Genomic DNA, 15,257 nt, shown 5'->3' on the forward strand with positions numbered 1-15,257 from the left:
TTGTTGTACATGGGGTTACTTGATTGGGACTGTTCAGATTCCCTTCTCTCACCAGCCTTTCTCCCTATAGTATGCTTATTTATTCCATTCTGAATTCAGGTTCAAAAACATCTTAATAGATCTCAATCTAAAATCTGTTTTCAGTAGAGAGTCTAACCTTAAGACAGGAAGAGACCTAGAGTCATCTAGTCAGTCATGTCACTCAGAGAATTTCACAATTGTAGGTTCAGAGAGTGCCATTATAATTTGCAAATGGATTCTACAACTATAGACCTGATATGAATCCTCAGCACATTATGAAGTAAAATTCAATGTAAAGGGTAATATATGTCTACTATTGGGTCTTTCAGTCATGGTGGCAGTATTGGGGGCACTGTTCTCAGGCAGGAGGTATCTCTCTGTCCCTTCAAAACATGCAGTTGGTAGATCTCTACTCACCCCTCCTCCCACTGCCATAATGACAAATTTAATATTTTAAAATCCAAACTGGTGCTGCCGAACTTCTGATCTATGTTCCACGTAAGATATGTCACATAGTCATATTGAGAACAACTCAAACATAGCTAATATATATAAACTGAACTTTTTTTACCTTTTTTCATAAGAGAATCTTCTTTTTTTTCTTGTTTCAATAAAACATTCTTGTCACCCTGATCTAAAATCTGAAAAAACAAAGCACTTTATTTAGAGCTGTACAAAAACATTGAACATATTATAGGTTGCGAAAATGACCCTGAACATCAATGCCTACATCAGAGGATGGACCACAGCATTGCCAGGACTACAGTGTTACATGCATGCTATGAAGGGAGGCAGTCAAACATAGTGTAGAAAATTATACTGGTGGGCATCACAGGGATGATTGCATTACAACTGTCATATTTACCTTTATCACTTCTTTAAAGGGATGTTCACATTCTACCAATATTTGTACATATATTTTCAAAAATGCATATCTCACATAGGTGTAACCATGACTGTAACAAATGAGCCAACTATCTGATTCACCAGGACCAACAAAGGAGTCTCTGCTGTTTTGAAGAGACGTATCACACCTCTGAATGCTACAGAGCAGACACAGGGTATGAACTCAACAGCAGTACAATGAAAACATTAAGGAGGTTGGAGCCTAGGGTGTGAGGCCCCAAAGCATAGTGGGGAAAAATGTGGGGTTGGGGACAGGAAGCATTCCTGGAATGTTGAGGGGAGGGACACCTGTCTTTTGACAGAATCACAGTAAATCTGTCTAAAAGGAGTTACTGAGCCTTAATGTGTTGAGTCCAGCAGCCAGAAGTGTTTGTTGGTGGCACTTGAGAGTGAGAGGGGTGTGTGTGTGTGTGTGTGTGTGTGTGTGTGATATTGGAAGTGGGAGGGCACAAGGGGTTGGGAGAGTTGGGGGTTGCCATTTGGCAGCCAGGTCATCACTTTGGGAATCCTGTAAGATCCATTCCATAAGGCTCATACAAAACCAACTTACATGTTGGGAATGTATTTCTTTAGGTGAGAGTGTTATGTTAGTTTTATGTCCTTCAGGAAAACAGACCCAAAAAGCTCCCCATATTACGTATTTTGTAAATCTGTGAGAAGGTTGGGGAACGGGCTATAGAAAAGGAAAGTGGCAATGGTAGAGGTAAGGCAAAAGCTCCTGTTTGCTCCTTGATCTGAAGACCTGTGAACACACACCATGACAGCCATGTTCCCCATTCCCGTTACCTAGGGGAAGGTGTGGAGCTGTCAGTTTCTGGAGCTTGCCCACTGTGCATATATTTACCTTTCACTCCTTCCCCACCATGCTAAACAAAATGTGGGGGAGAGAGGCTACCAAGCTTCCTCTTCTCCTCTCTTGGGAAACACAGCCATATATCTTACATGGCATTCTGGAAACTGTGCTCTGTGAGAGAGCAAGTGAAGTGGGCACACTTGTGGCTTAACAACAAAAGAACCACAAAGCTGGCTGACAGCACCATTTTCTATTTTATCCAAATCAAGGGAAAGAAAAGCCTTATGGGCTAAGGCAAATGAATAAAACTGTTTCTAAGCTACTTTTGTCTATAACAAAATATTTTTGTACTTATACTGTAAATGAATTCATGCTCTAGAAAGAAAAAGTGCACATATTTTTAAAAGTTTATTTTGCAAAATGATGTTAAAATATTATGTCTTATTTATTTCTGGTATATCATGAAATTTAGTTCTCTTATGATGTGTTAATATATAAGAGAAATCTGCATACTTTGTTAGGAGTTTCGAGCTTTGAAATAAATATTTTTTTGACCAGTTTATAAGCAGCATGGGCTATTTCCCACAACAGTTGGCAGCAAACACAAGATAAGCTTACAAGAGGAACTATATAAATGCCTTAAGTTAAAACCACTTTGTTATCATCCATGATGATCCTGCTCAGGACGTTCATTTCCTTTGGTGAAATCTTTCTTATGATGAAAAACAGACAAGATGCAAGTAGCCAAGATCAATAAAAATGACAGTACTCCCAGCAGGGAACTTCTCTTGGTGGTGCTATTAACACAGTCTCATAAAATTACTTTTGCATTTTATTGTTTAGTTCTCTGATCTGAGCTCTGCCTCTTGAAGGCTGTTTTTATGAGGATCAGATATATCCCTTCACCCCCAAAATGTTGCTTATACAAAGCTTTACCATCTCTATTGCAAGAGCAATTTCCTTCTTTTCTTTTCCTTTTCAGTATTTTCTTTATTCTTTGGCATAGAAATGTTTATAGACTTTCAATAAATAATTCACAGCCTACAGTTTTCCTTTTAAATAACACCATGTAAATATCAGTTCCTAGGATGCTCCCTTCTATTACAATGTACTTGTAGCTTTGAAGGTCTGAATTTTTCATGCTGAGACAAGAATATAAGCAGTTAGTTATCTTTTCAATGACACTGTGTATATTGCTACTATTACAAAGCTCTTTCACATTACTCCATTTCATTACAAAAATGCTCTCCAGTCACCTAGGCTTAACTCCATTTCATACTCTGCAGTTTAGGGATATGCTTTTTCTAAGATTTTTACCTCCCACACTGTAAATGAGGTTATAGTTAAGTCTTAACATGGGGTTTTCAATACCTTAATTAAAAGTGTGTTAATAAGGAGCAGAGAGGGATTTGTCAGTTCCCCAAGGGACGCAATGGATCGGCATTATACCACAAACTCGATTTTGTGAAGTATCTACTTAAGAGGGTAAATACATCGTAAATAAGTTAAAGGAAAAAGAACATACACAGTCAGCTTAATAACCCTTAGTTGATTCAACTGTTGTTAAGAAAACTTAAAAAACTGATTGATATCATTTCATCTGGTTTCTTTTCTTTGATTTCTTTGTCCCTCAACTTCTACCCCAAGCATATATTACCATCGAAGACCCATAGAATCTACCAGACAAGTAAATGCCTTCCTGGCGATCTCTACGGCCCTTTCTGTTTTCACTCTTCCACAGTTAACATTACGTTCTAGGCTCCTCCCTTTCATTCATTAATTTATTCAATAAAATTGATTGCCAGTATAGGTCAGACACTATTACAGTGAAGAGACAAAGTCCTGCCTTTTTGGAGCTTATTTTCAATCAAAGGGAAAATAAAAGATATGAAATCAATAAAAAAAGATAGTTATGTAATATAATATCAACTAATGTAAATTCTGTGAAAATATAACACAGGTAAAAGAAAGCTACACCATTACTGAGCCCAGTTGCCTCTCCAGCCTTCATTGTTCTCATTCCACGCCCTCCATTTCTTTTCTCCACCCACTCTTCCACAAGCATCCAGGGACCCCTGGATTATTATTTTATAATAATTTTAATCTTTCAGTTACTAGACCCCACCACCAAGGTCTTTGAGATATTTGCTGTTGATTTGTTTGTACCCTATTTTTTTCCTAGTCTTTCCTCAAACATCCCATCAGGCCTTTCTTGCCCTCTCTACACAAAATTGAATCTCACCCTCACCACACCCAATACTGGCACTTCCTATCTACTTCCTCTGTTTTATTTTGCTCCTTGGTACTTACCATTACCTACCATGCAACATATTTTATTTATTTGTCTTGTCTATTGTCTCATTTTTCCCACTACAATAGAAGCATTATGAGGAAGGGAGTATTGTCTATTTTTTCATGCCACATCCCTACTGTCTAGGATGGTAACTGACACTTAATATGCTCATAAAATAATAATAATAGTTTCTACTCTTTACAGTACTGCTCAATTATCACTTTTCATAACACAAAGAATCAATTCTTTAAACAAAATGTCCATGATTAAATATTCTTTGTCAAAATCTTCCTAAAGCTTCTGACTGCTTACTACCTCAAATACAAACTCTTTGTTTGGCTTTCATCTGGCTTTCAAAGTTCTTCTCAACATGATTCTAAGTTGTCTAGACATAACCCCCCACCTCCTACTCCCCAACACACAGGGACACTCTCTAGTTCTCCCTTTTCTTCCATAAGCAATTTCACTCTCTCAGTTTTCATTCTTTACTCCCATCTACTGGCCCACCCAGTAGAGGCTAAATTTGCTCTTAGAATTATAGAAGGGGTTTTACAAATATTTCTCATAACACAAAAATAATTATTTCTATCCTGCCACCAATCCTCCCACTCATTCTTGTAACAACCTTAAGAGTAGGTAATATTCTCATTTTATAGATAAGAAAATGGAAGATTGTACAGCATAGAGAATATAGTTAATAATACTATAATAACTATGTATGGTGCCAGGTGGGCACTAGACATATCAGGGGGACCACTTTGTAAAGTATATGATTGACAACCCCTATGCTGTACACTTGAAACTAATACAAAATACTATTGAATGTAAACTGTAATTAGAGAATAAAATTTTTTTAACTCAACCTCACTAAAGACTTACATATAAAAGGCAAAATGATAAAACCAAATATAAAGAAAGAAAACAGAAGATCAAAAGTTGGTACCACTGACAAGTGGCACGCAGACCTGAATTTGAACCTAGACCGGTCTATCAGGGTGTGGAACTTGTCTGCTTTCCATAACATAACATACTGCTATCTTGTGTTTTTGTAAATTTGTCTTCCAATTTGCCTATTCTTTAAAGGAGAAGGTCTTATATTTTATTTTTTTGGTGTCCCTTAAAATCTCTAACATAGTATTGTTGAATAAATTTGTCTTAATTGGTGCATGATTGCTGGTAGTTCACACACTGGCACTTGAATATTTAAATTCATTACAAGTCCCCACGAGATTTTCCTTTAGGTCAGGGATTGTATTACATATGGCTTTTGTCTATGTGTGAGTCTGTTGGCAAGTTAATGACTGATGCTATGGAGTGTGAGGACAAACCACTTTTCCTCCAGAGTTCCTTGGGCAACTTGGTTTGTACCTTGTAAAGAGGCTGGCTCTCCTCATGAAATTTCTGATACTGTGATCAACAACCACAGCACCATACAGGTTCACATGGAGAAAATGGTAACATCACCAACCAAGAAAACTGCCTGAGAATTGGCCTATTTTGAAATTAAGACAACTTCAACCATCTGAAATCATGTTATTGCAATGCCAATGCAGTTTCCCACTAAAAATCTGTTAGAGGAATCAGAAGAATTGTGTTTATTTAGGGTGAATATAGCTGGCCTAGGCATTAGGTAGACAGGTTATTTGCTTTTCTTCTTTTTTACCTTCTTTTAGGTTACTGAGCCATTTTGTCACTTTCATGGTCATATAGTATTGATGCCGAAACAGAATTACTTGGAATTATTGTTTTTGGTTTTTGTTGTGGTTGTTATGTTTGTTTGGCCACCACGGAGCATACACCTAGATGCTGAAAACTCATCATCTCTTCCATACGTTCTTCAGCTTTTATCAAATACTGTGGAGGCCCTATCAGTGGACCCAAGGGTTTGAAGTGGGTTGATGCTTTTCTTGAGCCAGAATCAGCCCCTTTTGAAAGATGCCCAAAGGGCTAACCAGGTGTAGTTGGTAAAGGACTTGCCTCAGTTCTGTGACAGGGAGATGGCTCCATCCACTCATTCTTTTATTCATGTATCTTTCTTGAACCCCAGAGAGTGCCCACTTTGAATTAGACACTAGAGGTTACATCTTTCATAGGAAATAGTAGAGATCCATCACCAAACTCTCAAATACATCTGTCAATTGTAATCTGGCTGTGAAGTTGTTAAAAATGTCTTCAGATTGAGAAAATAAAATAAATACATCTGCCAGTCTGTTCTCAAGGACAAGTGCAAGCCAAAAAAAGACCTGAATGACCACAAATGGCATAAGGTCTACAGTAAGTCTGACCAAAAGTTCACTGTGCTTCTGATTAGTAAACAGGCAAGTCTAACCTCACCTTAAAGAATGACACCATAGGTATCTTTCACTGTCTCGGCAATCTTAGTGTGTCACTGACATTCAGAGCAGTAACTGAAAGATTAAAATTATTATAAAATGTGAAAAAACAACTAATACCATCATTTAGCAAAAAAAGTAAATGTTGCTTCACAGTAGAGTTAGGTGATTGGAATAAATTTAATTTGGTGTATGTGGTCCACCAAGATGAATAAAAGCATACACATGTATACCAACCAGTGATACTTTTACCACTCTAATTTGAGTCTCAGGGAATTATTCCTGCCCAACTTCTCTAACTTACCATTGGCACTGTTAATTTTCCTGCTGTTCCTGAATTTTCAGGCTTCCTTCAAATTAATCATTTGCTTTCTTGACCATCTGTTGGGGTCTGGCAACCTAATTTTGCCAGTCACCTCTCAGAGCACACCACCTACAATGTCTTGTCTGTAGAGTCGGTTCTCACATCTTATCTGTATACCTTCCTTAAGACTGCTTGCCTTTTGTTAGGATGCTTAGTGGTCTAGTCTCATCACTTCATTTTTATTTTTCCTGCTTCTGTTAAGCATGGTACAGTGACAGCTGATCAGAATGCATCACCTTGAGGGGCACTGGGGTGACATGGACTTCATGTGCCAAAGTTTGCCCGGAGTAAAGCTGAGCTGCCAATTTATCACATGGCAGTGTGCCAGCGTTTTTCATTGAACTCAGACAAATCCTTAATTACAACAGTACCACAGGGCACTGCTCCAGTAAAACAGAACTGTAGCGACCTCTCCTCAGAGACTAATTCCCCTGATGAAGGCTGGTGAATCTGTAAGAGGTGCTAGAAGGAAATTCTATTTCCTTCCCATCGGGGGCTAACTGAGACAAGTTTGAACTTTACATGTGGGTTTAGCAATGCTTGAGACAGAAATAGTTCAGACTATGCAGCATTTGTTAAAAGAGAGAGCAGGATGTGTGTTTTGAGTGCGGAAAAGAAATAATAGGATTTTCTGGAGACCAGAGGGGTGTATGGTAAGGTTATACCACAAAGATATTACTAGAATGATTACCCTGGGCAAGGAGAAGACTCTCCTTGTCGGGAATCATCCCAAGGTGATGGTCTTAATGACCATTCTGTGATCTAGGTTAACTGGAAAGAGAAAAGAAGCCAGGTCCTGAGCAGAAAAGAACTTCACTGTATAGGTCATATTTAGGTAAGTGGAGAAATGGGCTAAAAGGAAGTTAACTTAATCTGAGCAAGAAGTGCAATGGATTGATTTTCTTAAATTCAAGAATCTTGGCTGGAGAATGCTCAGATAAGGCTTTGAAAAACTGTCTAAGTCAAAATGTCGAATGTTAATCAATGCAGTTTATGGCTGTACCTTAAAATCCTTACACCTGGGTAAAGTGTATTCCAACCTACATGTGTGGAATGGGCTGGCTGAATTGATGGAGGAGACGGGATATGGAAATGGACAATAAAGAGAAAAGTCATGACAAAAAGTGACTAAGAAAGTGGGAACAGCTGAGGTTCAAGGTGACCACTGCTGGCAGGGTGACCCTTTTCCTCATCTGTAAACTAAAATGAAAAGAGAACTTACTCTTAAGATTATTAAAAATATTAGATGAGATAATGCATGTGAAATACAGTACCTGAGTTTCATCATGGCTGCATAAAAAAGGAAAGGCTAACTCCACTAAAACTCCTGTGCATGTGCACACATGGCAGAATTTCAGAAAATGCAGTTTTACGGGGTCAGAGGTAATAAATCCAGATCGGTCTAGTTACCCTGCAATGGTGGAGGGACTGCAGCTGTGCTAACAAGGTTGTGAAAAGTAACAAAAGACGTTTTCTGCCATGCAGATTGATAGCCCCACATACATCATCTCAAAGGTTGACTGGGAGACTGTCTAGGGCATTTTGATGAGGATTAAGATGCCCTTTAAAATCCTCATTATTTTCATGACAGATTTTAAAAATTTTTATTGAATTCACTGATGTGACATTGGTTAATAAAAGTGTATAGGTTTCAGGGGTACAATTCTATAATACATCCTCAGTGTATTATATTGTGTGTTCGCCACTCCATGCCAAGTCTCCTTCTGTCACCATTTATCCTATTTACCCTCCTCAACCTCCTCCCAACTCCTTTTCCCTCTGGTAAACACCGTGCTATTGCCTATATGTATGAGGTTTTTTTTCTTTGCTTAATCCTTTCACCTTTTTCTCCCAGCTCCCCAACCCTCTTCTACTCTGACAGCTGTCAATTTGTTCTCTGTATCTATGAGTCTGTTTCTATTTTGTCTGTTTGTTTATGTTGTTCATTAGATTCCACATGTAAGTGAAATCATTTGGTATTTGTTTTTCTCTGACTGGTTCATTTCACTTAGCATAATATACTCCAGGTCCATCCATGCTGTTGCAAAAGGTAAGATTTCCTTTTTTTACGGTTGAGTATTACTCCACTGTGTAAATGTACCACAGCTTTTTTATTCACTCATCTACTGATGGACACTTGGGTTGCTTCCAAATCTTGGCAATTGTAAATAATGCTGCAATGATCACTGGGATGCATATATTATTTCAAATTAGTGTTTTGGGTTTCTTTGGATAAATTCCAAGAAGTGAAATTGTTGAGTCATAAGCAGTTCCATTTTTAGTTTTTTGAGCAAAGTCCATACTGTTTTCCACAGTGGCTGCACCAGTCTGCAATCCTACCAACAATACACAGGGTTCCCCTTTCTCCACATCCTCACCAACACTTGTTTGTTGATTCATTGATGATAGCCATTCTGACAGGTATGAGATGATATCTCATCGTGGTTTTAATTTACATCAGGGGTGTCAAACTCATTTTTACCAGGGGCCACATCAGCCTAAAGGTTGCCTTAAAAGGGCCAAAATAATTTTAGGACTGTGTAAGTATAACTACTCCTTAACTGTTAAGGAGTTGAAATTACATTCAGTCCTTGAAGGGCAACCAGTGATGGCCCCTGGTGAAATGAGTTTGACACCTCTGATTTACATATCTCTGATGATTACTGACGTTGAGCACCTTTTCATGTATCTCTTTTCTGTCTGTATGTCCTCTTTAAGTATCTATTTAGGTCCTCTGCCCATTTTTTTAATTGGATTGTTGGGATTTTTGGTGTTGAGTTTCATTAAGTTCTTTATAAATTTTGGATATTAACCCCTTATCAGATGTATAATTGGCGAATATGTTCTCCCTTTCAGTGGTTGTCATGACAGTATTTTTAACCTCAGGAAAATGGCTGGAGTTTTAATTGCACCCCACTAGAGGCTTCCAAAGCTCCAAATCACATGCAAGGTCTGGGCAAGAACATGCAGTAGATGGACATTGAAAATGAATGGCCTGTGCTGGCTAAGCAGGCAAGCATAAAGTAGTATCAAAAAGGAAAAAATGCCACGGAAGTGACACCAACAAAGTATGCTTAAGCAGAAGCAACTGGAGGTAAGGAAAGTGAAGCCCAACACCACATGAATGATTTGGAACATGCTGAATGTGATACAAGGTGTAGAGCAAAGAGACAAACATTAAAAATGACTAGAAAGTTAGGGTTATCCTACTGGGAAAAGAAAAACAAAAATAAGTATTTTTTTTTTTACAAATAGCTTCAATAGGCTATAGGCCTTGGAGAAAAGGAACATGAAGAGCATTCAATCAAGGATTGGGGGAGTGGGAGGAGGAAGATGTTATGAAAACAGATGAAACTGTTATAACCCTGAGTCACAGCAGAAGAGGTAATTTTGGAGAATGAATGACAACATGGCTGAAATAATCAGCAATGGTCAGATTCAACATAAATCTGAAACGTAATGAACATTCTCATCATCTCACTTGAAATTGCACAACTGTCAGTCAGAGAGCCAGAGCAGAGTATGTCCGAATCTTGGAAGAAAGGGATATAACATTCCCTAATATGGAAAAAATCCTTTTAAAAGGCAGACTGACAAACATCACTAACACAGCAAAAAAGAACTTAGTGATCAGAATGGAGTTGCTCTCCGTACAAGGTGAAAAAATACACTCAGAAGAGCACAGGTCAGCACAGCGTGGGGGAGCTGGGCCCTCTCAGTGTCATGGTTGCACTGGTAACACCACCCCATCATCTCTTTGGAGGAGACGGATGCAGCAGGCTGTTTTGCTGGAAGCCTGTTGACTATTCAGGCATCTACCTCACCAGCAACTGTCAGATTGCAACTGGCTAGCCCATGTAGGTTGGCATAAAGGGAAAGAATGCTCACGGCTTCCCACTGGACTGAAGCTATATTCATCTTTAAACAACTAAACTGCCGTTACAATCTCTTAAAACAGTCTCATGAGTTTGGATAATGGGTAATAATCATCCCTGTGAGTTGGACTTTCTTTGGTGTGCTGAACACGTATTTCTGAGCCTATTACACCTGAGAGTCAGACTCTGGGTCTGAGAAAATTCACCAAGACAATAAAAACCACCTGTTTGGGGGGGGCAGGAAGTATCCTATGTGGTAGCTGATGGTTCTTCCTTAAGTGACAGCCTCTTGTAGCACTGTTAGCCCTGCGTGCCTTCCTTGTTTAAACGTGACACTTCCAGGGTCAGAATGAAAGTAGATGCCCCCCCCCCACCACACACACACACTCACTGGCACTGCAGTTAGAGAAGGTAACTGGGAAGGAGCCCAGGGGTGAAGAAGAATCATTTTTAATTTCTGAGTTTAAGAAAACACAGATAAATACTCAGAATTATTTCCTACTGGAAATTACTGCAACTATAGACAAAGAAGTTAATATGAAACTCTAGATAATCCCTTTTTATCCAAATTAATTACACACCATGAGTTTCAAAACAGAGTTCCTGCTAGAATCACAGGGACACAAATAAATAATACCATACGTACACACAAGTAACTTATGAACCTCAGAAATGTTACATAAAAAGACAATTTTAATGTCAATGTCATACCTAATTTATGAAAAGCACTAGCTAAAAGCTGGATGCACACCCTGGAAAGGTGACAGCACAATGGCTACATAAAACATACTATGACTCTGAAGGCTCTGAACACAGGCGGTGACTGGTGCTATTCACAGGTACAGACAGAACACATTTTGCTTCAAATAGGTAAATAAAGGTGGTACTATTTACAATAGAGGTTGCAGTTTTCTCTTTCTTTTTGGCCTCTGATTAAATTTTTATCCTCTTCCTTTTGAAAATACTTTGGTGTTCCTTTTTTCACGTCCTGGATTTAGTTGTCCCTTATTGTCAGTAAGGAGGTACTCTCCAGTTCCCTTTCACAAATCACTCCTAGTTCTTTTCACTGTCCTTCAGATGGCTTTGTAAGACAATTATAACTTATGGATGAAGTGATATGAATGAAGCCTGGGAGTAATGGGGGCAGGGAGGATGCAAATGAAACAAGACTGGCCATGAGTTGATCATTGCTAGAGATAAAAAACAGGCACATAGGAGTTGATTGTACTATGTTTGAAATTTCCCATAATAAGATACTTTTTAAATAAAAACAACTATTCTTATACCATTTACTTTATGACAATGATTTTCTGCTGAAGGGCATAGAAATTGGGCTAAAGGTAGGCTTCATTGGCTCATTTGCAATTGAAATCTAATCTACAATTCCAAATAGCTTTCTGAAGTACCTCACCCAAACACATGTACTATAAGCCAGACCCTTTTCTAAATACTCTCATTACATTACCATGTCAAATGCAGCAACCATCTAGGTGACTATAGTTACTCTTATTTAAAGTTTAGCTGTAAGCTTCTTGGAAATAAAGGTAAATAGTGAACTAATAGTGAGTAATAAATTTCATGTTCTGATAAAAACATACCAAATAGAGTTTTCCTGATACTAAATTCTACTGTCTCAATGAACCTCTATTATAATACAAAGGACATGATATAACATAATGAACAGTGTCTTTAACATAACTTCACAGGTGAAGTGTTTCTCATGTGGTCAGCCCTTGAGTCAATGCTTCCTGAACACCAAAGGCTTTCACACTTAGCTCAGTGAGGCAAAGCAACTCTTTCGGGGTCGACGGTAGAACAGTCCAGATAAGTAGCTTTTTGATATCAACCATCAAGTAAGAGTCAGGGATACTAAATCAAGGGAAACAAATGGAAAGGATGTCCATATTTTCAAAATAGACTCTCTTTGCAGGGCTTTTTGATGGTGGCCTAATTTATGGCAATTTTGAATTTCACTTTCTGGTGAGAATTCATATTACAAATTACAGAAAGGTTCATATGATTTGGATTTGAGCATTCAGGTTTTGGGATGACCTTATAGTTTTTATATATATATATAATTTATATGTGTTTACATAATGTTAAAACTTTCACACCCTGATTACTATAATGAAAAGCATCATGAGCTAGCAGTCAGGAGGTACAAGCTACAGTTTTAGTTTTACTAGTTTGTGTGGCCTTGGGCAAGTAACTAATTTTCCGAGTCTTCTTTCTTCAACTAAAAACTAGATCGTTCCATTAAATGTTTCACTTATTTTGAGATAGTAATGTAAAATGCTTCTCAGATTCCTCTAATCTTTATGAATATGAATAAATCTCAAGGTGTCATTTAGTCAGTAAAATTTATCTCACCAGGATTATATCTGGATCACTGTTGCTGGTTTTGGCTTCAATCAAAGCCTTACATTCCTGCACCAGATTCTGATTCTGCTTCCATTTCATTTCCCAAGAAGAGGCCTATAGCAAGGTATTAGCAAAAATATACAAGGATCAGTAGCAATCAATGGTATACATTAAACTATCTTCATTCACCCCCTATTAATTTCTGTACAGAAGCAGAATTCTGTCAGATAAACAGAAGAAATTCAATTTCTGATCTTTGTGCTCAAGAAGTATGACTTATAGATAAGCATATGTAAAGGTTGAATAATAACAGACAATTAAAAAAAGAGTATCATAAGACAAATTAAGTATTCAATGAATGGTGTAGACTATGGTGCTCAAATGTGAACCAAAGGGCTTATATTATTTTACAAAGGATCTGCAGGAATTATTGCCCATATCCGGAATAGACAATGTCTCATATGGATGTACACTTGTTCTTAATATTTATGTAGGTGTTGCTGGGGGGAATAAGAAGTGCATTGATTTCAAAATTTTTATGATGGCTTTCTCTTACTATGTAGTTCTTAACCAATGGATACTAGACATGCCTAGTAGTATGTGAGATATCTACAGCCATTCTTCTGATAATTGAAAGGATGTCCTCATACTTGAATGGTGAGAAACTGTTAGAATGGGAAATTTATGATTCAAGGAAAGGTCTCTCTTTTTTAAAAAATTTTACTTATTTATTTTTAGACAGAGAGGGAGAAAGGAAGAAAGTGGGAAACATTAATGTGTGGTTGCCTCTCATGTACCCCCTACTGGGGACCTGGCCCACAACCCAGGCATGTGCCCTCACTGGGAATCGAACTTGTGACCCTTTGGTTCTCAGGCTAGCACTCAACCCACTGGGCCACACCAGCCAGGGCAAGGAACGTCTCTTTTGATTAGGATGACTTGAGGCAGACTCTTAGCTTCTTGAGGGCAAGAATTTTGTCAATCTATGAGTCTTCAGTACCTGGCCCAAAGTAAATGCTTAACTATTTTGTTTGTTTAGTAGAATGAATTAACCAAGAACACTGGTGGAAAATTAAAAAGAATAAAAAGTTGAAGATGTAGAAAATAATAAGTATTATTTTTAGTGGGAGCCCTGTTTTCAGGAAATGGAAGGAAAGTTGTTTGGGGGAAAAAAGTGGAATCTTCTGAGAAACACAGGATGTGATAAAAACAATTCTCTAGGAAGAATGGGTAATTCATTAATTACCTGTATTAACAAAGCTGAACTGTGGTGCAAATGAGCTAAATCATTTACTAATTCCAGAGCCATTTTTATCAAGCTTTTGGAACACACGATAAAATTTACTCCAAGCACATCTGCCTTCCTAATTCCATCTACTTAGGCTAATATTAAAATTAATTACACTTCCTGCACCTCCTCTGATAGTGGTAATGTGTAGTGTTGTGTTTGCTAGACAGAATATTAAGAGTTTACTGCAAATAACCCTCAAGTAATTGGAAGTTGCTTCAATTGCAGTTTAAAACCTGATTAAATTCATTTTTCAACAGCTTATAAAAAATTACACAGTCTCCAGATCTATCCGCCTCACTTTTTAGCTTTTTTAAAGTACAGAATATCTTCTGAAGTGAAATTATTTACCTTCCCAAGCTATAGCCAGTCTCCCTTTCTTCACCCTCCACTTGCTAATTATTCCATTCTAATCTTCTACCCTCTTCTCTCCAACAAAAACAATGAAATCCTTCTTGAGATCATCCCTATTACCTCTAAGTCATTAAGTCAATGGATGGTTTTCAGAGACTTTTAGCATCTCAGTAGAATTCAACCTCTCTGACCATCTCACCTTAGACTGCATTTTATGTCCCCCCCCCCCCCCCCCCCCAACCCTTGGCTTTAATAATATAACAGATTCCTGATTTCCTCTCTGACCATTCTGGCAGTTCTTTCACTATCCCCTGTGCACACATCTTTGGACTGTAGCCATAAGATGCTAATATCCCTCAAGTTTCTATCTCCTTGTTCTTCACCTCTTACCCTTACTTCCCCCGTGGCATGTCCCCTTGGGAGTCTTGAACTGTGTAAGCTGAACTGGTGCTTCTCCTCAGAAGCCCAGCCACCTGGGATTCCCTGTTTCAATTAATGGAATCACCATCCAACCAGGTGCAAGAGCCATAGATTCTGTATTCATTCTTAACATTTCTCTCTGCTTCACCTTCCATAGCCAATATATCACGAAGGTGGGTCAGTGTTCCCTCCTCAAAACAATGCAGAAGGAACAAAAGTATGTATTTTGCCATGTATAATGCATACATT

General features: G+C 38.1%; 1 protein-coding gene across 1 annotated transcript in view; it reads right to left on the reverse strand.

Moving 5' to 3' along the window:
• The window catches only part of MORC1 (MORC family CW-type zinc finger 1), a 172,302-nt gene that overhangs the window by 29,852 nt on the left and 127,193 nt on the right, over positions 1 to 15,257 (reverse strand). The window contains exons 20-21 of the mRNA XM_045851829.1: positions 12,956 to 13,060; positions 593 to 662 (exon numbers count right to left, since the gene is read on the reverse strand). Of these exons, the coding sequence (XP_045707785.1) occupies positions 593 to 662; positions 12,956 to 13,060 (175 nt within the window). The remainder of the gene's footprint in view (positions 1 to 592; positions 663 to 12,955; positions 13,061 to 15,257) is intronic.

This window comes from Phyllostomus hastatus, unplaced genomic scaffold, assembly GCF_019186645.2.
Source record: "Phyllostomus hastatus isolate PE091 unplaced genomic scaffold, TTU_PhHast_1.1 phas_contig_86, whole genome shotgun sequence".
NCBI lineage: Eukaryota > Metazoa > Chordata > Mammalia > Chiroptera > Phyllostomidae > Phyllostomus > Phyllostomus hastatus.